The sequence below is a fragment of the Molothrus aeneus genome, chromosome 2, assembly GCF_037042795.1.
Source record: "Molothrus aeneus isolate 106 chromosome 2, BPBGC_Maene_1.0, whole genome shotgun sequence".
Lineage (NCBI taxonomy): Eukaryota > Metazoa > Chordata > Aves > Passeriformes > Icteridae > Molothrus > Molothrus aeneus.
The window spans coordinates 112,434,174-112,461,305 of NC_089647.1; the positions used below are offsets into that span (position 1 = coordinate 112,434,174).

At 44.4% G+C, this 27,132-nt stretch overlaps 1 protein-coding gene across 1 annotated transcript in view; it reads right to left on the bottom strand.

Moving 5' to 3' along the window:
• The window catches only part of ABCG1 (ATP binding cassette subfamily G member 1), a 59,871-nt gene extending 33,687 nt beyond the window's left edge, over positions 1–26,184 (bottom strand). The window contains exons 1-2 of the mRNA XM_066545539.1: positions 26,100–26,184; positions 22,928–23,171 (exon numbers count right to left, since the gene is read on the bottom strand). Of these exons, the coding sequence (XP_066401636.1) occupies positions 22,928–23,171; positions 26,100–26,141 (286 nt within the window). The 5' untranslated portion in view covers positions 26,142–26,184. The remainder of the gene's footprint in view (positions 1–22,927; positions 23,172–26,099) is intronic.
• Positions 26,185–27,132: the final 948 nt, after the last annotated feature.

Genomic DNA, 27,132 nt, shown 5'->3' on the forward strand with positions numbered 1-27,132 from the left:
AAAACCAGAATCCTTCACAACAGCCCCTTCCTTTTGGAAAAAAAAAAATAAAGCAAGAAGGAGGGAAGGGGAAAAAGCAAAAGTAAAACTTTGGCTCCGTCCTCCTGTCCAGCTGTGTAAGGGTTAGAGGGGAGTCCTGGGGCTTTCCAGGGTTACAGCAGAAGCAGCTGAAGGTGTTCAGCACCTCCTTCCTCCACACTGGGGCTCATGGCAATGTCTGGTCCAAAGAGCTTGGTGCACAAAGGAAAGCCTCCTGTGATCTGCATCAGGCACTCTAGGTAAAATGGGATGTGATGAGATGTCTCCTGTAAACTACACAGGGAAAAAAAACATTTTCTCAGACTGTTAGAAACAGAGTTTTGTCTAAAACAGCCTTCTGCCATGGTTCACACGCTCACAAGACAATGCTTTGTCCCCAGCCTTCAGACATGAGGAGAGCCATTTATTGGATTTTGAAAAATGTTTTCAGCCCTAGCCACTGCAATTTAAAAGCTGCCAGGGAGCCTGAGATCAAGAAAAAAATCACAGATCATTAGTCAGCTCTGGAAACTCAAAATGTTACATTTTACTCCAAACAAATTCCATCTTTTCACATCAGTCCAGCTCAGCTGCACTAGTGATGGCAGGAACCTTCTCTGAAGCACAGGTGATCTGAGCCTCTGAACACCCTGCACATCCCTGCCCTGCCTCTCCCCCCTCCCAAACCAATTCTGCAAACTGCAAATGCACTTCCATCCCCTCGCATGCCCACTGCTCCTGCCCCTTCCTCTCCCACAGGAAGGTGAGGAGCACTCAGAACCAGCAGAACCCTCTGAAACACACACAGGGCAAGCATCAGAGCTGTTTTAAAAAGTAAATTTTAAGCTCTGGCACTGAGCCTTTAACCCTACTGTGGAAAATGTGTATTTTATGATTGGCTTTTTGCATATATTCAAATGAATATTATGTGTGATATGTTAGAAAGTTATGCTGTATTCATTTTCTTAAAATTAATAAGAAATTAAATATAGTTAAATAAATACATTGTTAAATTATTAAATAAATTAAAACTAGTTAAATAAAATTCAATATAGCTAAATGTTAAATATAATTTTAGGTTATAACATAATGTTAAAATAGAAACTATGCTATGTAGGATATTTTTTTTAAAAAGAAAGGATTCACACCAGGAGAGCAGCCACAGGACACCCCAATCTTTCAGAGAAAGAGAATTTATTGCTCCATTATCAGAAGAAATGAACTTCTTCCCTCCTTGCTCAGCCATGAAGATGCTGTTAGGACTAAGAGGAAGAAGCTGACACTGACCAGACAGAATCCTGTGTTTGAATGGAATTTATGCATCATGGATGAGGTGTGTGAATGTGCAACAGGCTGTTGCTTTTAAGGGTTAACGTGTCTCTGTTAATGTGGGTCCTTTCTCAGGCTTATTTTGCCCAGAAAGAGGTACCCAGACTGTCTGTAACTCTTTGTTTCTATTGTCTCATATTGTCCTAATCCAAGTTGTCCAAATTATTATGACTCTAATTACATTACTATTTTTATAACCATTTTATTATCATTAAACTTTTAAAATTTTAAAAACCAAGCGGTTGGCGTTTTTCACACACCCAGGAGCAGAGACATGGACAGGAACTCGTGATGGGAAAGCCTGGGAGAGCTGTGTCAGAGGGAGCAGGGGCCGTGTTTGGGAGAGCAGCCCCGGTGGCAGCAGGACATCCCTGCTCCCTGCCATGGGGACAGCTGCAGCACGAGTCCTGGGAGGCTTCTGCTTCCAGAAATACACCCAGTGCTTCTCACCACTTCTCCTCCAAACACTGCAGACGTTAATGAGACAGAAACACAAGGGAATGTATTTATTTTATCTCCACACTAATCTGGTAAAAGATACAACCTATGATCCTGAATGTAAAAACAAAGGGAAACCTGAAGTGTGTGCAGAAATAAACCTGGATTAGTTCCACTTCTCACATTTTGCTTAGAATAACTGCGTTTTACCTGTCTCTTCTAGATTACTTACACTAATGAAGTTGCCCAAATTAAAATACAAAAAAAAATTAAAAATTATATTTTTGTTGTCAACAAAGTAAATATAATAACCTTTAAACACCTCAGAATTAATTATCATCTTCTGTAGCATGTCAGACCTGAATAAGTTACAAACAAAAGCCACTGCATGGGGCATTGCTGGTTCTGGAGTGGAAATTAGTAGAATGAGCACCTTTCACTACTCTGATTTCTGCTTTTTTTTCTGCATTTGGAGAAGTTGGCAGCCTCACAAGGACATACATCCATTGCACTACCATAAACTCCTGAATTTCCATCTGTTTTTAAGAGCTCCAGCTGACCTACAATTTATGTTATGGATTAGTTGAAGCTTATAGAGTAGCATAAGCAAAGCAGGAGTCTTGCTGCCAACCACATATTATAAGCAATTAAATGTTTCATCAATAATATGTCCCATGGAAAAATCAAGAGTTTTTAAGAGAAAAATTTTTCACACACAAAACAGCAAAAAAAAAATATATATATGCACTTTAATTGGAGTATAAACACCATCCATTTGATTAATTTTGATTTCACAGACTAAAAAAAAATCAAATGTACACACTAAAATTATTTGAGGTTTAAAAAAAGGATGAACTTTTTTTGATTCACATTTTCAGGACATACTAAAATAAGGAATCAGAGTCATTCAGCATTTTAGGATACCTGTCTTTTTGGAATTATCTACAGAATTATTATTGAAACAAGGTGGGAAGCAGTAACTCATATCACAAAAGCCTGACTTCCACTACAGGTTTTCCACCCTATTCTGAGGCAGAGAGAAAACTCAACTCTGAGTTTTGGAGGTGGATTTTTTTTTTTGCTCAGTTATGTTCTTAGCATATTATTGCATCTATATCTTGGCATATTATTCTTGGCATTTGGTTATGTTCTTGACCAGCAAGAAGTCATTCCAGAGGGCAATGGAACTCACTGAGGTGAGGGTGATCCAAGCCCAAGTCCTGGAGCTGGATCAAGAACTTCACCTTGGGTCTCACAGAGTGGTGCCCTGGTCACCGCTCAGCTGGGCTTTCCCCCTTCCTAGCTATAAAAATCCTCCACCTAGCAAATCTCCTGCATGAAAATGTAGCCAGAGGAAAATTCAGTGAACAAACAACAAGTTTCTACTCTGCTGCACTGTCATTTTCCAACAAAGAGGGGATATTGAGAATTTCCAGAGGGATTTTCATTACAGGCTCATCAGGAGGCCCTCTGTGTTAACAGCCTTTTTTCCCCTGGATTTTTTACCCTGCACTGGTTCATTTCCCAGTAACAACTGTAACTTCTTTTGACATTTTCTGTCCTTCTTTACAATTAGGTTATTCAGCTCTTCAGTGAAGAGGCAAAGGGTAAGCTATGGGCTGATTTAAGCTGGCTGACTCAACTGGTCTAATTAGACAGGAGAAATTTGGTAGTAAAAGCAGCTGCTTCCTCCACAAACTGGAAGTCCATCAAAAGAAATGAGCTGTTTTAATGGCCTGAAGACTCATGTATATCATTAGTAAGAGAGACACACTTTAAAAGTGCTGGTCTTCTCAAACCCTTCTAATTAGATGTCTCTGTAAACCATATTCCAGTGCACATCTTTTCTCCCAAAGTCAAGGCAACATGTTTCCATTTTCTCCTGACCACCAACTAAACTGACAAGGACATTTCAGAAAAGTGTTTGGATGCATTACCAGAAAATTCAGCTTGTCACTTGAGGTTTCTTTATTCCCTTATTATGACTTTGTATCACTGGCCCAGCTGTACTTCACTCCTTCTGTAAGTTGTTTATCTCTGCTACCTATTAACACATCAGTACTCACAGGAAATAAAGAGGAGACAAAGATTCCAGGGTGTTTACACAGTTTTCCCCACAAATACTGTCACTTTAAATGAAATAATAAAGAGACACAGCCAGAAGAATATCCATGTCACCTCAAAACATGCTTTGATCCTAAAAATCACAGGCACTCCTCACTCAGCCCCTGCCAAACAACACAGCACCACTAAAACCAATACAGTGGCACAGAGTTGTGCTGGTTCAGAAGCTGCCACAGGCTCAGGGATCAAAAGCAGGGACTCGTGACAACCTAGAGAAAAGGCAATATTGCACCACTCAGAAGAGTGCAAGATGGAAACCCTCCATGTAGTAACACTGATCTACCAGGAACTCAGGATATCAATCTGGGGTTTATTTTAACCAGCTGCAAACACCTGTGATGTAAACATTAAAAGTGAGCTGGATCTGGCTGGGACAGAGTGAATTCCTGCAGAGCAGCCCCCAAGGAGCAGTTCTGGAGCAGAATTGGTCACACGCTGATTTTGGCTGTTGCTGGGCAGGGCTTGCACCAAGTCAAGGCTTTCTTTTCTTAGAGTGGCCTGGGGTGTGCCAGAAGCTGGGAGGGGACACAGGCAGCTTGGCTTCACTAATTAAACGGCCCTGATCTTCATAATTTTCAGCTTTTGCTCTCCCCTGTTCTGGGGAGACATTGGAGGAGACATTGAGGGAGGGGCTGAGAGGATGCTCAGGCACAGGCCAGGGCCACCCCACCACAGCTACTTCCCCTAGGAAATTTGGAGACTCACTTGTCTGGCACCTTTTGGATGAAATTCAGAGTACCTCACAGTCTGCTGACCATCAATGAAATCTTTTGTCAATTAAAGGAGCCCAGGTTGCTGTATAATTTGTCCATGTGCTCTTACACACCAGGAACCTGCATGGGTTCAAAGGAGCAGCACCTCTGCTGTGAGGAAAGGCCTGGAGAGCTGGGCTGACTCAGCCTGGGAAGGAGAAGCTTTTGGCCACCTAATTGTGGCCTTCCAGTGCCTGAAGGGAGCCAACAAGAAAGATGGAGAGGGTCTATTTAAAAGGGATGGAGTGACAGGACAAGGGGGAAATTGGCTTCAAATTAAGATAGAGTAGATGGAGATTAGATATTAGAAAGGAATTCTGCCCTGTGAGGGTGGGGAGGATCTGGCACAGGCTGCCCAGAGAAGCTGTGGCTGTCTCATTCCTGGAAGTGTCAAAGCCAGGTTGGACACTGGGGCTTGGAGCAGCCTGGGACAGTGGAAGGTGTCCCTGCCCATGGCAGGGGAGTGGAACAAGATGATCTTTCATCTCCCTTCCAGCCCAAACCATTTTTTCTGTGATTCCAGGAATGTGTTCCCTGTTTCTCACTGCTGTGAGAAACCTGAGGAAAAATTTGCTCTATTGCCTATAGATACAACAGCTCATGCAATCCATGTTTCTTAAAAATACCTTAAAAATAAATAATACCTTAAAATAATTCCAAATCTCATTGTCACATGAATTACACACGGTGGTAAAGCAATTGTGGTCTGCCAGGCTGCAGACAATTCTCAGGGCAGCACATTCAGTGCCATATGGGCAATGCACAAGTTCAGAGTTTTGAAGCAATTCTTTCCTAAGTGCATGTGACAGAACAAAGCACAGTAATAACAGCTGTAGCCTGCGTGCAAATGGAAAAATAAGCACCTCTAATATTGTTGGTTTTCATTTCAGTGCTGGCTAAAATGCTTTTGATCATTGTGTGCAAGTGATGAATGCACCACCTGTGTCTTTTTTTGTCCTTGTGCCAACAGGTGAGATTACCTTATTCTGACAGGGGCTGCAGCAATCTGGGTAATGGCACAAGTACAGAACATTGCTCTGTTACCAGATCACAACATTTTCAAAATATTGCCATGTTTTTAAATCCCTGTGTGTATGTGTTAAAACTGAGTCACTGCTCCACTTCCAGTGAAGACCTGAGTGGAACCCAATACTCTGCTTTTAAGCTCTGCTATCTGGCCCCAACAGATGAGCTTCTACCTCTGTACTTGTGATATCTGCAACAGTTCCTGTGCATTTACAGCTGATATTACTGCACAGCAGCCTCCACATGCCCTGGTTCCACATTCTTAGTCTACCGACATCAAATATTAAGCTCAAGATCTTGGAGCAGGGACAGGATCTTACCTACTCAATTCCTGTCTCCCACACTCTCCATTTATTTGCTGATGATAAATTGTCCTTATACAACTGAAGGGTTTGCTGCAGTTCCCACAGCACTGCTCTTCAGTCCCTCATATGTCACCATGATGTTTTCTGAAAAATCCCCTTTGCCCAGGATTTTCTCCTGGGAAGCTGAGAAGCCTCAGAGAGGAATGAAAACAATAATTATCTGATTGCTGCTCCTGTGTTTGCTGCTTTGGAATGGGGTCTGGACACTGTTTACCAGCAGGTGAATGTTTGATTGGCTCCATGTGAATTGTTTTTAATTAATGACCAATCACCATCAGCTGTGTCAGACTCTGAGGAGTCAGTCATGGGTTTTTATTATTCATTCTTGTTAAGCCTTCTGATGTATCCTTTCTCTTTCTTTAGTATAGTTTTAGTATAGCATAATATAATATAATATAATATAATATAATATAATATAATATAATATAATATAATATAATATAATATAATATAATATAATATAATATAATATAATATAATATAATATAATATAATATAATATAATATAATATAATATAATATAATATAATATCAGCCTTCTGAGAACATGGAGTCAAATTTCTATCTCCCACCTCGTCCTGGGGACCTCACAAACACCACACTCATATGTCAGTAAGGCAAAGGTTACAAAGAGTGGTTTATTCAAAACAGAATAAAAATTAAAATTTGGCTTTGCCCACAAAAATCCCATCATCTGTTATGTTAAAATAATTTTTGGGGAAACTGCATAAGGCATGCTCTGGTGGAGGGGTGTTTGCTGAACCTAAACCAGAAAGTACTTTCAGAAATGATGCAGAATCAAGGGCAGAGAACAGGGCATGAGTCCCAAAGTACATAAACCCCAAAAATGAGTGAGGGGTTTATGAGAAACCCCACCAGACCTGGTCTGGTGGAAATAGCATGGATGGCTCAAAACCAGACGTTGTCCCCATGAATTCCAACAGAGCTGTTCTGTTTCTGTCCCAGCAGAGCAGGGACAGCAGGGGCTGGGGTCACCCTGGAGATCACCCCTGATGGTGCAGGGGGCAGAAGTGCCTGGAGGCAATGCACATGAGGAGAACATGCAACTAGCTGCCTTTGGGGAGGTTTACAGCTGTCACTTTTTCCATCTTGCAGAGCTGCAAAGAAAATGGTGTAGGAGGATGGCTCAGGATTGCTCTTCTCAAAGGCTCCCTCCCGAAATGGGTGCCTACGCTCTAATACTGACTAAGCTGCTGGGCTTTGCTCCTGATCTCATTAGATAATGATACTGCAATACAAAAGGAGAGGTTAATCTTGACTATATCCCCAATCTCCTTTCCTTGTGTACAGCTGTAAACACCCTGGGAGCATTTGGAGCCACCTCTGTGGTTTTAGGGTCAGCACTTGCACAGAATGGCTGCAACTGTGGATGGGGGAGCTGGAGCAGGGACAGGTGGGACCAACCTCTGAATGGGCAATTCACACCAGTCCCGAGGTGTGGGAGTGCCAGTGTGGCCAGCAAAAATGCCATTACAGCTCTTGTCACCCCTACCCCACTCTGCTCACCCTTGTCACCCCCATCCCACTCTGCTCTGTGCAGTGATGAAGCGACCACAGAGCACTCCTGCTCACAGCTCTGAGATGTGCCAGGGGTACACAGGGTGGATCCTCCCCAGGCTGACCACAAACAGACAATTCCCTCCCCAGCCCATTCCCTTTCTCCCAACAGAGGTGTTCAGGGAAGGCAGAAGCAGCCACAGGGGAATGTGGACACCCAGCATGTGCACAGAGCTCTTCCTGGGAAGATCCCATAGCTTCCAGCTGAGCATCTGCAGTGCTGTTATTGGCCTTCCTGGTGCAGTTAAGGAATGCTTCCAGTCCCCAGGAAAATCAGCCAGAAGAACATCTCCACCATTTCCCTGTTCTCTGCACCACTCTCTTGGTGGCTCTTGCAAATCAAAACACATTATTCTACTTAAAACCTCGTTATTTTCCTTCTGAAATACAAGATACACAACTCCCCCCAGTTTTCACCAGCAAACCACTGTTGAAACAAGCAGAAGTAGCAACCATTTATCTGGCACATAAACATACTCTCCTTTACACCCAGCAGGAAAGCAAGCTCCAAAGATTTCCTCAGCTAATGAGGAAATTCAGACAATGATGCTGTTTGCAGCTATAAGCAGGCAAAATAACCCAAACAGGTCTGAATTGGACCCACCACTGCTACACATGAGAGATCCAACCAATTCCTTTACAACTTCTAAAGGAAACAAGAACAAACCACAAACAATCTGATTACCAGAGAAATTACTGGGAGCAGAAAATTACTCAACTTATGTAATGTAATAAGTCCCTATTGAAAAGCATCTGCAAAATGCTGCCATTTCTTCATGCCATTCCTTTCACCACTTACACTCAGATAAAACAGCTTCCATTTTACATTCATTTTTCCTGCTATTTTAGCCTGTTATGCTGTTAATCCAGTAGCAACAGACCTGAACCACTTTTAAGCAACTGCTACTTTCTTGCTTTTCATTAAAAAAAAAAAAAAATCAGGTTGCTGCTGCTTTTCCATAATTACATCATCTTGTCACTACAAAGGAGGAGGAGGAATATACACCTCGATTAAAATGTTATCTTCAAAGTGTTTGTTGCAGTGATATGCAGCCAGTTTTAGTACATAAATAAATACACCTGAGTGTAGGTGCATACATACATTTAAATATGAGAACAGGTAACCTATAAATATCTATATATAACCTATATATATCTATATATATATAGATATAGATAGAAATAGATATGGCCTGTGTTTATATATATACTCACTCATTTTTACAGGTATCTATAGGTAAATTAAATGCACATATAGTGAACATATTTATATCTAGAAAGACAATGCACATAAAATACATTTGTGATATATTACTTTTAGTGCTCTGAAAGGAGGCCCTCTGATGTTTTCAGACATGTCTGTATGGGATGGTGTCTGCTGACACATTTCACCACTACATAAACATGCCTTGAATGTTGGTGACATTCAACACTGATATTTAGAACTAATTTCATTGGCTTCTGTAATCTTTAGATTGTTGCTTTAGCAGTGAAACATACAAATAAGTGAAGAAGTTCCTTCTGGGTACCATTCATCAAACTTTATTAATTTCTGTTAATTTGGTCCAAAATGTTCTATCATAAGACAACAGCCCTGGCAGAATGCTGATACCTGTTCCTTGGCTAAACTCTGTCCAGTGTGTCATTGCAGTGATTCCAACATTCCTTTGGGCCTGTACTTTTAGAGCAGCACAGTTTGAGCATCCAAGAATTGTAGGTTGGCTTTGAAGTTATTTTTATTTACTGTAAAACGTGTGCCACCCTTTTGTCCCAATTCAGTTTGCTGGAGGAGCTTATTTTTACTGCCTGTCAATAAGAATCAGAAGATGAGTGCTAAAATGTCACAGCCATGCCCTATATGGGAAGGCCTGCTTTATTTTTATTTGTTTGGTTGATTTTATAATGTGAATAGGATGTATGGGATTCAGGAGACTGATGCCCATATTTCTGCTGGGAGACTAAAGAGTAAATCTATTAAGTACTATCATGTATATTCAGAAATTTCATCTTTCTTTTGGTGTCCTCAGATGTCAGACCACTGCAAAAGGCACAATCATCCTCCATGAACACCAAGTCTGACAGTGACCCCAGGGTTCCCAGGTAATTCACTGGTGAATACTTCAGGTTATGCATTTCTCCTTCAGGTTTAATGCATTTCTCCTTCAGGTTATGCATTTCTCCTTCAGGTTTAATGCATTTCTCCTTCAAGTTATAAATTTCTCCTTCAAGTTTAATGCATTTCTCCTTCAGGTTATGCATTTCTCCTTCAGGTTTAATGCATTTCTCCTTCAGGTTATGAATTTCTCCTTCAGGTTATGCATTTCTCCTTCAGGTTATGAATTTCTCCTTCAGGTTATGCATTTCTCCTTCAGGTTATGAATTTCTCCTTCAGGTTATGCATTTCTCCTTCAGGTTTAATGCATTTTCCTTCAGGTTTACATCATCATTCTCCCAGGCAATAAATCAAATATCAAATCCTCCTTCAGGGCTGTCTGTCAAGCTTCTCTGACTGTTTGTGATAGAGCAGCTCACACATATTGTCATAACTCAGCCTGTAAGACAGCAGGAGCTGATTTATTCTAATCACAAGTGCAGCAGCTCCATTTCCTATTTGCAGTCACTCACAACTCCCCTGAAACTTTCACAGGAGAGGGGTAAAAATGTGCCCAATGTGAGTTGCACTTCAGTGATGATTTACACCACAGGGAAACTTTCCATGGGCTGAAACAAAAGACTGGCCAGCCATATTATTTCATTTATTTTTAAATTCAAAGCTTAGAAAAATCAAATCAGCTGAGAAGGTCTAACAATGGTCTTTGCTCAGTTATGTGATAAAAGACCAGGCAGAGTGGGCACAGAGACTGAGTTGAGGCTCAGAGGACAGAGCCCACTAAACTGGGCACTCTGAAGAGGCTAAAATGGAAAGGACAGGGCTGCTGTTCCTGGAGGAAATCCCACCAAGATGTGTCCCCAAGGAAATTGTCTCAGTGGAATGCTGAACTTTACCATGGCATGCAGGGGGAACAGGAGTTTGGGGTGGTGTGAAACCAGCCATGGGGTGGCCATGGGAATTACAGACAGACAAACATCCACCACAGCACACTCAGGGGACTTGGCAAAGGCAGGGAAAGGGATGGATCAGGGGCTGAGGAGGAGCAGGCCTGAGAAAGCAGATGGAAATGAGGATTAGAGGGGCCAGGGGCATGTCAGGAGGCAGCTACCCCTGCCTGGCAGAGCTCCTCATCCCTGCAGTCCAGCCTGCACTCCTGCTAAACACTGCTCCCAAACTCCTCTGGGGAATGTGTCACCACATTTCTCTTCACAGAGAAAAGCAAAGCACAATTCATCCCAAGAATATTTCTGAGATTCACATTCTCTGAACCGCAGAGAAAGGAAAAACAATTCTTATCCCATTTACTGCTCCTGCGTTGTTCACAAGTGGAATGCACCATGGAAGATTGTTTACCTGAAGAGAACTGATAATTGGATTCTGGTGTGTGTGTTTTGATTCACTGACCAATTGAATCCAGGTGTGTGTGGGGCTGAGAGCCACGAGATTCTGTGCAGTTGAGTGCTTGGCAGATTCAGTTTAGATGTAATGTAATATAGTGTAATATAATATAGAATAATGCAGTATAATAAAGTAATTAATTTGTCTTCTGATGAGATGGAGTTCTCCTCATCATTCCTCCCCTTTTGTTGGGTGCAAAAGTCTCTATGATAGGAATGCCCTCACCTCTGTGAGCTCATGTGCAGGAGACATCACCATGGACCCAGTGGTCAGCAGCAGAAATTTTTCCACACCAGGTGCTGAAGCAAGAGGTTGCAAATCTGAGGGGTTATTGGAGGTCCAAAAACTGAAGGAGACCAAAGTCTGAGGGACTGATGGGATGGACAGCATGTCCAAAACCCACTGGTGGAGAGATCTTCCGTATGTGTTTGTGTGTGCAACCCACAACCAGCCAGAGAGGAGGGATTCCAGGGAGGCTCTGGGGCTGCTCAGCTTTGCCCAGGTGTCATCTGAGTTTAGGAGGGTGCTGGAGAAGCCCTCTGTCCTCCTGCTGGTCCATCCAGCTGCCTGGGTGTCCTGCCTCACCACCAGCTGGACTTGCAATTCCAGAACCAAGGCTGCCACCCACCAGGGCAGGAGGAATCTCCTCATGCCTCAAAGCCCCACCAGCTCCAGCTGCTCCTAAGAGTCTCATTTTTATTACTGATAATTACTGTCATTATCATTGGACACTCCTTGTGAAGAACTCAGCAGTTCTGGTTACAAACAGACTGACCCAGCTTCTTCCCTTTCCAAAAGCTCTCCCATCGTTCATCTTTGTATTTATCTACTGTCAATTTGTTTCTCTGGGGAAAATTCTTCTTCAAGAAATTCTGCAAGACTCAGGGTCAAAATTAAAACCCATGGGAGTAACTTTTCACTGCCAGCTGTGCACAGATGTGCCCCCCTGCACTGTCCTTGGCTTTCTGGCTCACATTTCTCTGGTGGCAGCATCAGAGCTTCACCTCTGCAAGTGGAGAAGGAAATGGAACTCCATCCCAGCCAGCCACCCACAGGCTTCAGCTTTATAAGCCTCAAATAGAATTTTAGACATCAGCCCTTGATATTCATATGCAATAAGCTGGCTGCAGTTTGTGGCTTTTTGACCCAGAAAAAGAAAATGCTCTTCCTCTAATAGCAAATATTTAGCTCCAATCCCCTTTCTTTTAATTGGGTACTCATTTACCCATTCCAGCCCTGCCATGCTGGTGTTATTAGAGTGCTTAATTTTCAAAGCACTTGAGGTAATAACTGCATCATGACTAAAAAAAATTATACTGGCCAGGCTCTGCTGGTGCTGCCCCATTCACTTGACTGCTTCAAAAGCACAAAACAGATGCAACAGGGCAGAATTTAGCTCCATTGCTTAACAAGAATATTAAAAGCTTCAGTTTGTGGTGGTTTTTTTTTTTCCTTTAAATTTCATATTAACCAGGTGCATGGCTTCATTTGAAACTCCTTTCTTCTGTCTGGCATAAAAGCCTACCCTCTAAAGCTCAGCAGGAGACAGAGCACAGGTCCATTCTCATTTACCCAGGAACCTGACCACTGCATATTCAATCTTCTCCTCTCTTTTGTAGCAGATGCTCTGCAATTATAAACAACATTTGTCATTACTCTAAACACGTGAAGCCGGAAGAAATATGATTCTTACACAAAAGATGCAGGCTGTACATACTAGATGAGAGGCAGATGGTAAATTAGCTTGTAAAGCCAAGGTCTCTGCCATTTATTTTTATTTGGAACAGATACATAACCAAAAAAAAAAAACCCTGAACAAACAAGCGGTTATCTCTACGGCTATCGTGTAATTCCATGTAGTTCTGCCTGGTAAGAATCTGGATGGATTTATCCCTGTACCTTCTGAAGAAAATTAAGTCTGCAGAGCGCATCTGTTCCCCCCCACAAATCAGCAGAGCCTAAATGAGCTGCAAATGGGAACAGAAGCTCAGCAGTGACAAGAAGGCCCAGTGAGGACCTGCAGGGTGACTGGAGCCACATTGCAGCACACATCTCCAGCCACACCATTTCCATTTCCTAGACAGAACTCTGTCTGTCTTTGCTTTGTCCTCCTACCAGAGACACTTGCACAGCACTGGTACTGCTGCATTTTATGCCACCACTCACATTCAGATCAAATATTCTCTCTGAAATCTTCTTTTCCAGGTGACAAAGTATCCACAGCCCAAATTAAACTCAAACATCTGCACCAAAGCACAGAATTCACAAGGGAGCAGCTTTCAAAATAACCATTAATGGGATATTTCAGCAGGCCTCCTTGCAGTTACCTGTAGGGAGTTACTGAGCTTCAGAGAGTTACTGAAAACAGCCAAAACTGTTTGGCCTCCTCTGTCTGTGCTGTTACCCTTCTCCATCATACCTGGGGATGCACAACTTAAAGAATTGGTTGAAAAGGGCAGTAATTCTTCCATACATGGTGTATTATGTGTTCTTCTCATGAAGTTGGTGAAAAAGTGACTACATCTGGACAATTTGGAGACCCTCAGTTTTTCCATTTCCTAATAGACTTTGATATTAAGAAGATGATGTCTGTTAAAGATTGCTCCTGGCCTTAATAAGGAACATTCTGCCGGTCCTAGGCACTAAAGTTCTGAATGTAAACTACTTTCACAGAAGAAAACTAAATTTTCCACATGGTAAGTAAGAGTGAATTTGTTGTCCTTCTGTACCAGTGGTGCTAACCAAAAATTTCTGAGTCCAAAGCTGGCACAGTGGGCAGGCAATCTGAACCACCAGCACCTCAGCTTGTTGCTGTCCCAAGGGTTTTGATAAGAGATAAAAGGCCTTGTGCAGAAATTCCTGATACAAGATTTGGCAATATTAATTGCATGTGATTTCCTTTAGAAGGAATACTTAAAAAAAAAAAAGGGGGCATTTTGTCATCTGACCTGGATGTCATGTTTGAACAAGGTATTTTATTAAAGCTCTTAAATAAATCAATCCCACAAGAAAGTAGGTGGTCAGTTCTCTCAGATGCCTGCAGCAAAGGAAGGGACTCTGGGCACAGTGACACAAACTCCCAATTTCTTTTTGACAAAAAGTCAGTCTTATGTAAGACACATGTCCTTCTGCACCTCTCCAGGTGCAAGTCACAGAGGTTCTGGGGTTAAAGCATCACTGGCTGATTTAGGTTTTGCCTCAAGGGCTTTCATTTTGAGAATGAACACCCACCTTTCAGTTTGCAATGCTTTAATTATGAATCCAAATCAGTTCGTTCCCACGTGCTAATCATGTAAATTTTGCTGGGGATCTCCTTGCATGTTGTTTCTTGTAAGTCTTGACTTGTTATTTTAATAATAACACCAAGCACTGTTTTCTCATAGAAGACAAAGTTATCCCTCCAAAGTTGAAAGGGTGCAGATGTGAATTATAAAGCAGCTGAGTTGAGTGAGGGCCTGCCACATTCTGAGTAGTGTCATGCTCTGACTGTCCCCACAGTTTACCTACATGAAAAATGCTACATTGTGAGAAACAAATAATAATAATAATTTCTCAGAGGATACAAAGCTGAACTCTGAGATATTAAATCCCCATAGAACAAAAATCTGCCCTAAAGAGTTGGTAAGCTCAGACCCCAAGGACTTCCAGAAGGCACTTTCCAAAATGGCATCAAAGTGCACAACAAAAACTGAACTTCACCAGCATTTTTACTCAAGTCAGCTTCTGCTTTTGTCTGCTCTTGTGATTTCTCTTTCCTTTCAGTGAGGTTGTGGAAAACCCTGATGAACCATGTGATGTCTGAGGTCTCCAATTGCAAAATGCCTCTTGCTTCATCTTTCCTCAGCCTTCAGATGGATCTGCAGACCACAGAAACCAAAGTCTACTTTGAAATGTGACAAAAGTACACCCAGATGCTGGTGCTTGTTGCCTCTACCTCCTCAACGCCTCGAGCAGGGCATGACCACCAATGGGCAGAGGATAAATCATTTCATCAAACCCCACTCAGAACACAGCAAGTTGTAGTAAAGGGTGTCAGGGTGAGTTACAGCCAGCCCCCAACACTTTTTGTGAGAGATGGAAACAGCAAAGATCAGAGCTCAGACACCAAACAGCTCACTGTGACCACTTCTGGCATATGAATTCCAGAATGCTTTAATTGGTAACTCTCTAAAGCCTCCTTCCTCAGCCACAAGTTTTCACAGCAGCAGTTAATAAAGTTTATTCTATCAAAACATTAGCTAGAATGAAAAATAGTGAGGTCATTGTAATGTTTAGGTTTAACAAACAATACAACAGAGAGAAAGATGTTCTGCTTTAAGACTCAGTGACCAAAAAGCACTGAGTCAAACTCAAGGCACATTTCTATAAAAGCTCCAGGTCCAAAAAACTCTAAACAAACAAAAAAACCCAAACCCCAACAAAAACAAAGCCACAATAACAATGGATTCTGCTTGAAGGAAAACAAGTAATGCTGAAGTAAGAGCATACTCAGCTGGGAAACAGTAGAAGGATCAGACAAAGGGGCTGACCAAGATTTGTTCCCAATAACCTCTATTTTACAGAACACATGCAAAAGGACACTGGGAAGAGTTATTTATCACTTAATACAACACTGTGAACTATCCCAGTAACAGCAGCTACTCAATGTATTTTTATCGTCTTGACACAGTTTAAGTGTTAAAACAAAAACTACACAGATTTTATCAAGGTTAAAACATGTGCTTAGAAACCCTCTGCTACAAAATCATGCCTAATTTTAATTAATTTTGCCAACACTTTGGGCCACTGAAAAAGAATTTACACAATATTTGCCTAAAATGAGCCTTTTACCAGTATTGCAGTTGGTTTCAACCAGCCTAACTTGTTTATTCTTCCTAACATATGGATCTTGATTTGCACAAGAGATGAAAACAACTCTCAGACAAAGCAGGCAAAAAAATGGTGGAGAACAATACAACCCATCTGGCAGAGAGAGATGAGGGGGGGGAAAAGGAAGGAAAAAAAGGAAGGAAATTTCAGGGAAGGGAAAGGGAAGGGAAGGGAAAGGGAAGGGAAGGAAAGGAAAGGAAAGGAAAGGAAAGGAAAGGAAAGGAAAGGAAAGGAAAGGAAAGGAAAGGAAAGGAAAGGAAAGGAAAGGAAAGGAAAGGAAAGGAAAGGAAAGGAAAGGAAAGGAAAGGAAAGGAAAGGAAAGGAAAGGGGAGAGGAGGAGAGGGAGGAGAGAGAGGAGAGGAGAGGAGGAGGAGAGGAGAGGAGAGGAGGAAGAGGAGAGGAGAGGAGAGGAGAGGAGAGGAGAGGAGAGGAGAGGAGAGGAGAGGAGAGGAGAGGAGAGGAGAGGAGAGGAGAGGAGAGGAGAGGAGAGGAGAGGAGAGGAGAGGAGAGGAGAGGAGAGGAGAGGAGAGGAGAGGAGAGGAGAGAGAGGAGAGGAGAGGAGAGGAGAGGAGAGGAAGTGGCGGAAGTGGCGGAAGTGGCGGAAAGAGAAAGACAGGGAGGAAAGGGAGGAAGGGAGGAAGAAAGAGAGAAAGAAAGAAAGAATTAGAGAAAGAAAGAGAGAGGGAAAGAAAGAGAGAGAGAAAGAAAGAAAAAGAAAAAAGGGGGGAAAAAAGAAAGAAAAAGGAGAAAGAAAGGAAAGAAAGGAAAGAAGGAAGGGAGGGAGGGAGGGAGGGAGGGAGGGAGGGAGGGAGGAAGGAAGGGAGGGAGGGAGGAAGGAAGGAAGGAAGGAAGGAAGGAAGGAAGGAAGGAAGGAAGGAAGGAAGGAAGGAAGGAAGGAAGGAAGGAAGGAAGGAAGGAAGGAAGGAAGAAGGAAGGAAGGAAGGAAGGAAGGAAGGAAGGAAGGAAGGAAGGAAGGAAGGAAGGAAGGAAGGAAGGAAGGAAGGAAGGAAGGAAGGAAGGAAGGAAGGAAGGAAGGAAGGAAGGAAGGAAGGAAGGAAGGAAGGAAGGAAGGAAGGAAGGAAGGAAGGAAGGAAGAAAGAAAGAAAGAAAGAAGAAAGAAGAAAGAAAGAAAAGAAAGAAAGAAAAACAAAACTCTCTCGGAAAGTGGGTTTTGCTCGCTCCCGTTCTGCATCTCTCCCTGCCTCCTTCCCGTCTTAGCAACAGCGGCGGAGCAGCCGGCAGCGCATCCCGGGTTACTGCAGTGCATTGCCCGGCAGTAACCGCGCCGGGCGGGCATGCGGCACCTCCACCGCACTGCACCTGCCCCCAGCAGCGCCGGCCGGCTTTTTCCGACTCCCCCGGCACGGATTAGCACATCATCCAGGCCAAATCCTCCCCTGCCGGCCCCCCTCCTCTCCTGCGTTTCGTTTGGCTATCTCCGGAGGGATGGGAGAGAGAGGGGGGTGTGGGAGATCTTTGCGGTGAAGTCATAGAGAGGACGCTGCAAAAAAATTAAAAAAATAAAGAGCCCAGCTAAATAAAAAGAAAGGGGTCTGTCCGAGTGTGTGTACCAGAGCTAATTCCTAAGACGGCACCGAAGCAAATCGGCAAAGCCCAGGCTGTTTAAATCTCTGCTGATGGTTTGACAGCGGTGAAGTTTCCATCTTATGCAGAGAACGGCATTAACATCACACGCGGCGCTCGGAGGCAGGGATCGCGCTGTTCTGATGACACTGTCTCGGGCTGTGACGGCCACTCCTGGCCTTCCATGAATACCAACCAACCTGCCAAGGGCTCCGTGCTCCCCCTCGGACACCTCGGAGCCGTCCGAGCGCTTCATTCCCCTCCTACCGCTCAAAGCTGCGGAACAACAACCTGGACAGCACCAGCACCGCTCCGCTTTGCTTCCACGGGGTTGGAGCCGTCAGAACAAACCCAAAATAACAAGAACTGGGGCGTTTTCTGCTGAGCACGAATTTCTGCAGTGAAAATCCCCGGGTGCACTGTGCCCGGCCGGAGCCAGCTCCCTCAGAGGTTACTCCAGACCAAATCCTAGCAGAGCTCGAACGCAGCACAAGTGACTCATTACAGCCCTAAAAATAACAACGGAGAAATTTCCAACTAAAACGTTGCCTAATTAACCATGAATACTGAGAAGTGTGAGAGGGGAGGGGAAAAAAAAAACAAAAAAACAAAAAAAAAAATAAGAAAAGCAATCCCTGAGTTGTTGTGGTGTTTTGTTTTGCAAGCAAATTTATTACTATTTTCTTGCTGGATGCACTCAATTATATAGGCAGAACATTTCCATCTCCATCCTGTATTATAGCAAACCCACCTAGAAACAATAGAACAAATGTCCTTTCATGGCATACACAGAATGTATGTATCTTTCTCAAGTAAAGCTGAATGACTTTGACCCAGACAGAAAGCTCCAAAGTACTTTTCATGCCCCCTTTGTAGAGGGGACCATACATAATTCATCCCCAAACCACAATTCAGATTATTTCATGGTGCTTTTAAGAAAAATGACAGAAACCCAAGGCACTGACTTTTCTACCAAATCCTCTTGCAAACAGTTTTCAGGAGGCCTAGTATGAAAACCTACACGTCTGTAATTTTTCTGTGAACCGGTGAAACCAATTTCTGTGTTCTTGTGATTTACATTTCAAACTGCAGCTTAAACATACAGCTCAGGAGCCAAGACCCACTTCCATCTCTTCCTCAGCCCTTAGATAAATGGCTTTGTGACAAGGCAGTGAAACTTTGGCCGTGTTTTGTTCCAAAGCTCTGCAGATCTTGCTTTTCACATTTAAGGATCCACACTGGATGTAACACAGGACTCTTTCTTTTCCCCTCCAAGGCAGCTGGGTCCCTCATCCTAAAAGAAAGCAGAAGTATCCTAGGACTAAGCAGCCCTATTATTTCTACCAAATATGCTGAAGTTCCCTTTTTCTGTCTTTGCCAGTCCATCTTAACCTCACAGCAGTTCCTCCAGGAGCCCTGGGGCTTTCTGAAATCATGAACCTCACTGACCCACAGGAAACCACCAGGACGTGCTTGAACACAGCCTGGATTCAAAGACTGGGACACATTTTCAGTTCTGGAAGATCCTTAACCTCACAAGTCACTCAAAAATCCCTTTCCTTCAAACCTGAAGGAATGGCTGTTTCTACTTGTTGGCCAACTCCCTAAAGGCTTTATGGGGAAAATGCCAAAGTCAGCTGAGACCTTCTGAAACTTTTACCTCCTTAACCTCTCCCAAATTCCCATATTGGCAACAGCTCCTACTGAATGGAATGGGTCAGATAGAGCAGCTTTGATCAAGGACTGACCTGCCATATTCCTTCCCTGTTAATCCCACTGACCTCAGGGGAAATTACAGCAGGAATTAATCAGCTCCAGAGTCACACCAATCTCTGCCATGAGTCTGATAAAACCTCAGAAGGAGAGCAGCATTATCATATAAACATTAGAATCAAAATGCCCTCCCTGTATTTAAAGAGAAAATGATATTTAATAGTTTAATTAAGCAGTTTAAGGCTGAGACAAAAATAAATGAAAAATTCCAATCTGAAGTCTACTATGGCTTATTTAGCTTCTTTGTTGTTGACAAGCAATGCAAATTCACCTTTCTTTGGGCTTTTAATGCAAAGTAAAAGACATGACATACCATGAGTTGCATTGCCTGAACAATCAAGCTAAGTACAGAACACAATGGCAGCACTACTAATTATTCCTCCTCCTGCTCATTTAGAGCCTAACCTTAACATTACTTTGCAATGCCATTTTGACTGAAGGGAATTGCTCTTCAGCTGATTCCTGTCCAACATGCCGGCACAAATTGTCTTTGCAAGGGAACTGCACTTCTGCCTTTGTGATCCAACACTCTTGAAAGGTTTTAACTAATTCATTACAGTCATAGAGAATGATGTAGAAATAGTAGATTTTCTTTTTCAAGCTCCATTTAAGAATAGAAACACCATTAATTAAAAGACATTTTTGAAACAGCATTCCTTATCTCTTCTTACCACAACCAACACCCAAGAACAATGTGAACTGAGAGACATCTCCTTTCTTTTTTTTCCCCAGCATATTTTCTGCTACTCTTCTCATAAAAAGTGAATTCAAATATTTCACATTACAGCAATGAGAGAGACATTTAGCACAGGGAATCCACAAGGAGTGCTGAACTCCAGCACAATGTTTGGAGGTACAATATTGCCCTTCTCCTGGGCACTGCAAAGTCCCAGTTTCCCACTGGAACTATTCTGAATACCTTATACCTGCATAAGGTATTCAGAGTAGTTTTATATGTAATGCACTCAGCTACAAATCCACCAGGTTTGAACAGAGATATCCCAAATTACACACAAAAAAATCTTCTACTTGCAGAACCACTAAAATAAATGAGAGAATCTGAACCGTTTGGTTCCTACCTTCATTGGGGACTATTTAAGCAACTTACTTTTCTATTTCTCTAATGGAAAATATTTTCTCTTAAAACCAATATATTGAGCCAGTCCCTGGAGGAGGGAACATGGCTGGGAGGAAAGTTTGGTTCTGGAAGGTTTCTATAATCTGACCAGCAACTCACTGAAACACTGGAGGAAGAGACCTTTGGAGGTCACCTGGCCCAGCTTTCCATCAAAGCAAGACAACCACCAGCTCCAGATCAGATCAGCAGCTCAGCCACGTGTCCCCCACTGTCCCTGGGTGACACATCCCAGTGCTGCAGCTGGCAACAGGAATTTATTTCCTGGTGTCCACCCCGAACCACCCATGGGCTCTTGTAATTTATCATCTGGCACTATTGGCAGGAGCAGCCCAGACTCCTCAGCTGCTCTTTGTAGGTCCCCTGAACCATTTTTTTACCCCTTTGACAGGCCCTTTCCAGCTTCATATCTCTGCTGATACAAAGCACCCAAACTGATAGAATATTCCAGCTGTGCTCTCCCTGATGAGGAAGGAGAAGGGTCAGGGCTCGTCTCCAGCTGGGAATGGCCTCAGCCACACGATGTGGTTCAGCTCCCTGGCTGTGAGAGCACTCTTTGGCTCACTTGGCACTGGGTGCAGACCTCCCAAGTCTGTGTCAGCTCCTTGGCAAGCAGAGGAGAGCCAAGCCCTGCTGGCAGACAGCAGCTCAGCCACTCTGAGCCTGTCCTTGGTGGTCCCAGGGGTGACACGAGGTGTGAGAGCAGCTGAGGAACACCTGAACCCCTCCACACAGCCAGCCAGGAGAGTTCAATCTCCTCTTTCAAACCCAAATGTGGTGACACAGTCATATAACCATAGCCCAGAGCTAAATACCTCCACAGGTCATTTTCAGCAGCAGGGTGTTTTGCCAGGACATTGTTTTGTTCAAGCCAAGTCACCCAGGCATGTCAGAAAATCTTAACAGAGGTTTTGGGTATAGAATCCCTCAATCAATTCTGGCCAGCGAGAAAGAGATTCAGTTAGAAATCTCAAGCTTTTAAATCTTAAATGAGACATTTTGGCATTGCTCCATTTCTTGGAGGACAAAAAACCGTCAGTGTTTTGTGCTCATTCTGATAAGATAAAGAATAATTTTGAATGTACCAAAGTTGCTGCCAAACCAAGCTATTCTCCTATGGACAATGTAGCTCCATGCAATTTTAGCAAGCAATTAAAAGAAGGCCAGTGGGTCTACATACAGTTTTGATGTTGAAAAACCCATTAAAGCATGAAATCTGCAGATCTTTCAACAAATGAATAATTGTATGCACAGCCTGTCCGCATACAGTAGCACTTTCATGGCAACAGCTCCAGAGCTTTTCATACCATACATGTTTAGACTATTGAAGCCTTGGTGTTGTGATAATGATACAATTTACAGACAGCAGCCAAGTACTTGGTGAAACAATTTCAAGTGGAACCTTTAAGCCAGCGGATTTGTAGTTTCAGGGCCAGTGCAGTATCAAGTATGGCTCAGGTGAGGGCTGCACTGGCAGGGCCTTATCTCTATAAAGAACTAAAGCACACAACCATGCCAATTTACATTACTGGGAGAGAGTTCCACAAGGAAGGGCAACTATGGCATTTAGTACACAAAATTCTCCTGAAGATTTCAATATTTTTCTCTTGGGCCGTACTTCTTTTCACTGGCAGGAATTTACTGCATGACCTAGTTTTCCTTTCAGAGAGGACCAGCCACACACACGAAAAAAAACCCTAAAAAACAGAAAACTCTCTAGGAAACACATGGTTACACAAAGCCAATGAAGGCATGAAAGGAATTGATGGCAAGCAGAGGAGAAAGGACAGAATCACCTTTTAGAACTGGAATCAACCAAGAACCTCTAGAGAAGAGAGTTGAATAATCCCTTCTTTCTCCCAACGCTTCTCTTCTTTGAGAAGTGTCCAATATCTATAATTTTGGTGTGAACTCTCTGCAGTGTGTATCAGCAAACCAAAACGCATCCTGGCCCTTGACTGAACCCCAGGATTCAGTCCCAGCAGGCACCAGTGATTTCATCACAGAAATTATAAGCTTTGAGAGACCCATCTAAGCTGTAGAGAAACCTAGAGCTCACAGCATTTCTTTCCAAACACAGCCCTTAAAGAAAACAGTTTTTATCCTGGTGTCTAATGCCTTGTGAAATTCTGAGATACTCACTGTTCTGAAAGAGTACTGAAAAAACAACCACCTCACAAAACAGCCAATTGCAGGAGTAAAAAAACAAAGCCTCCTCACTTCCCCCACCCCCATCTTTAAACTCCTGCATGCTCTACCCACCCTCAACAATAAATTGTAGACAGGCAAGATCACAGGACAGATATTTGGCAGCACAGCAATACTATATTTACTTCAGATCCTCAAGAACTGGGAGGCAGAAATGAGCAGTTGTATGAACTGCTGCCTCTACAGCCTCCTGTGGATGAAACCTTGTTTTCCTCACCTTTCTTTCTCCACCATGGCCCTTCCTGGATGGAGTAGGACAGTTCTTTAAACTCAATGTTCACAGCTGGCCTGCGGGGCAGGTAGGAGAACCTGTGAGCTTCTGTCAGAGCATTGTCCACTTTTTTTAAGTGTCCATTGATGAGATGGATGTCCTGGGTGTCTGTGCCATTGGAGACCACCTCGTCCACTGAAACACACACAGACTTGGGCTCGGCCATGGTGCAACCAGAACTGCTGCCACCCTGCAGGGAAAGTGGAGAAAGTTCACAGACTTTTGTTAGGAACACGTTTCAAAACCTTCTGCACCAGAATTGTTCTTTAAATAGCACAAAAATCCAGCTGTAATGTGCTGAAAGGTGAAAGAGGAGTAAAATAAAGCAATCTTTTGTTGGTTCTTTTGCCTGAGCCTTGACAGAAGAGGTAAAAGAGCTCTTGCAGCACATACAGCTCCTTTAGCACTAGTTTGTCTTTCAGATCTTGCACCAGATTAATACATTTATAAGTTCAGTCCCCATTGTATTTGGTTTCTCATGCACTCAAGGAATTTGGTTCTAGTTACTCTGATTCCAGGGCTTGGTACAGAGCTGAAGGGGGAAGGGAGCTGGCTGAACAATTATTTGTGCCGACATTTCAACAGACAGCCACTCAAAATATCTAAGAGCTCTTGCTCCTCTAGATCAGCCTATGCTTTTGTCAAGGTGAAACTATATTTCTGAGAATTTTCAAATGTACTATTTCATGCTTTATTTTCTCCTGCACTGATAGTTCTGGAGACTTTGCAACCTGGGACGACAGTATAAGTTCTTTTCTGGAGGTCTTTTAGGAAAGCACAGTGCTTTGCACCCAAAATCCTTGAGTGCTTTCCATGCTTGATAGTGATAACTAATGGAAATCTTATCAGCCACATGAGCACACAAACCCTGCTCCAGTTCTTGCACCACTGACACTGTAAGGTCAATGTCCTGTGCTCACAGCCATCCTTCTTGCTACACTTTGCCTATCACAGCACTCTGTGCAATTCCACTTGGCACTTTTTGGACTAAACCTCCTTCCCCCCCCCCCCCCCCCGCTCTTGGTCATGACAATGGCCTTCCACCCATCTTTCTCTTTTTTTTTTTTTTTTTTTTTTTAATTATGCCTACACAATTTGGATCTTTTTGGATTCCTTTTACCACCACAGGTGCCTTGCACCAATATGAGCAGGATGTGTGTAAGCTCAAGAGAAAAACATTCATGAATTTTCTTCAGCTAAACAGAATTTTGAACAGTTTAAAGGCTGTTTAAAGGCTGTTCACTGTCATCTGTTGTTTGGTGGATGGCTTAAGCAGAGCCAAACATCTGCACAGTTGTCTATTAGGAAATTTAGTGTTTTTTATGTAGATTTGTATTGGAAAGGACTCCTGTATATGGCTGATATGCAAAGCTTTCCATGCTGACACATAATACAAAGTTATCTCCTGGAAAGCAGATGTGCTGCACTACTTTTTAATGCATGAACACAAACAGAGCTGAAGATCTTGCCATTGTTTCCCTCTATTTGTCTAATTCAGCTAAGAAGTGACACTGCCTCCTCTTGCCTGTGCCACTTCCATTTCCCTCTCATGGTTCCCAGTCTTCCCATCTTTGCTGTAACACCAGCCCAGCTCAGATCAGTCACTTGTCATGAATGCTGACAAAAACATTTAAAAAACCTCAAGTCCTACATAATCACTGATGAAAAAAAAAATACTTCTGCTTAACCACTCCATAGCTGGCATCTTCACGTTCTTCACGCACAAGCCCCAAGTTCTGGATGAAAATAATCAGCTCTGCTCACCACATTTTCTCAAGAAAGAGATTTTAATCATGCTCTCAACTTACTTAGAGGTCAGGTATCCACTAACACTTACTGTCAAATTCTTAAATAGTTCAGTGCCATGGTATGTAATTTGAACATAACAAGGGTAATGTGAAACATCTTAGAGCTCAACAATCAAAGCAGGGGAACTTCCCTAGAAACGTTGGGAAGGCAAGTTAACAATATTCTTCCCTGAATGTTTTCAAGGCTGACTCTGGCACTCATAAGCTCTTCTGTTCTGAGGAACCACTGGGCACTTCCACACAATCAGAGGGAATATCCAAAAATGAACTCTGAACGAGTAGGTCACCTTGATTATCTAGGTGACAGTCAGAGCTTCTCCAGTTTAGATCCATTCCAAAAAAAACATCCTTTGGACAAGACCCTTGCCTCTGACTACTCAATCACCCGAGAGTGTGAAGCCAAAGATTTTTGTTACTGGGACATTAAACAATTTCAGTCACTGTGTGGACCGAACTGCCTGTTCACACACCTTCCTCCTCCAGGGACCACCCGCTACAGGTGAGGATCCCCCGAGCAACCGGGATGGTCCAAACGCCTCCCGGGTTTCACCTTCGCTTGGAAAAAGCTGGGCAATGCCGAGGCTACGACAGGCACAGACTCAGCCAAGGCACAGACACACCTGAGCCCCCTCTGTACGCCCCAACACCTGCAGCGCTCTCTCCTCTCCGCTGCCACCCCGCAGCGATGCCCCAGCCCCGCATCCCGAGCCCTGCGCTCGCAGGACCGGCGGCTCCGCAGCACCGCGCTCACCTCTCAGCTGCTTTTGGACACTTTGGGCTATTTCCCATGTAGTTTGGTGGAGCCGGTGAGGAGCCGGGCCGCTCCCGGAGCCCGGCGGGGACGGCAGCGCCCGGCCGGTGGCAGCGGCAGGACGGTCCCGCGGGCTCTGCCCGCTCCGTCCCCCGCCGGCCCCGGGTGTTATGCAAAGGTTACGGTCCCTCCGCAAATCCGCCGGGAAGCCGGCGGGGCGCAGCGGCGCAGGGAGCATGCTCGGCGATAATCCCCCCGCCTTAGCTACAGACAGAGGTAACCAGCGGTCAAGTCCCGCCGTGCGCCGCCAGCCGCTCGCACACTCGCATCCTTCATCCCGCATCCTTCGCCCCGCATCCTTCACCCCGCATCCCCCACCCTGCGCATCCCTCAGTCCCCATCCTGCACCCCGCAGCCCCGGGTGTACCCTCCGACCCTGCCTTTCCCTCGGGAATCGTCTCGGGAGCTACCCGCGGAGCCCCGGCTCCATCTCCGTCCCCCAGCCCCGCGCCTCGCCCCCCGCCCGGCGCTGGCAGAGGGAAGGCAGGGCTCGCCTTACCAAAGCGCTGCCCAGGGAGAAAGCCGCCATCAGACATGCCATGTGCACCGCTGCCCGCCCGGCTGCCGGCAGAGGAGCCCTCCAGTGCCGCCTCTCCGCCCCGACTGGCTGCGGAAGGCGGGCGGGCCGAGATGGAGCTGGGGCCGCCCCCGGCCCGGCCCTCCCCCACCCGGGGATGGGGAGAGCGGAGGGCTCGGGGCACCCCTCGGCACTGGGGAAGGTGGGCAGCGTGTCCCCAAGCCGCTGGTGGCCGTGGCTGTCGCTCTGCCCAAACACGCGGCAGACGCTTGTCCCCAGGACAGGGGCACCGAAGGTCGCTCGCCGGGGTAAAGTGAGGAGGGCAGCCAGCATTGTCCCCACGCTCCAGGCAGCGACAGCTTCCTAAAGAGCTCCCCGGGGCTTTCCCTGAGGAAATGAGGAGTAGAAGCACCATCCAATATCGCCTTGTGCGTCCCATCTTCATGAGGACGAGGCAGCTCCTCTGGCCCTGGGACTCCTGCCCACTGATTTGTGAGCGAGCCATTGTAGTTCAGGAATGGAGAGGAAGGGAAGTTGTCACTGAGTTACATTCTCCATTCATTTACTCCTCACACCGAAGACCTGCATTTCAGCGAGCTCACACAGTCACTAAATCACAGAATGGTCAGGCTGGAAGGGACCAGGTCCAACCCCCCTGCTCCAGCAGGGCCATCCCAGAGCACACAGCACAGGATTGTGTCCAGATGGTTCTGGAATATCTCCAATGAAGGACACTCCACACCCTCTCTGGACAATCTGCCCAGTGCTCAGTCACTGCTGAGGAAAGTTTTTCCTCATGTTTAGGTGGAGCTTCCTGGGCATCAGTTTCTGCCCATTCCTCTTGTCGCACTGCTGGGCACCACAGAGCAGAGCATGGTTCATCCTCTGACACCTCCCTTTGGACACTGAGGTCCTGCACAGGAAGGGCAGTGTCTGGTGCTCACATGGCACTAGGGCTCTGCTGACTCTGCTGGCTTGGATCTGGATCCATGACTAGGCTTGGAGGTGGATCCAT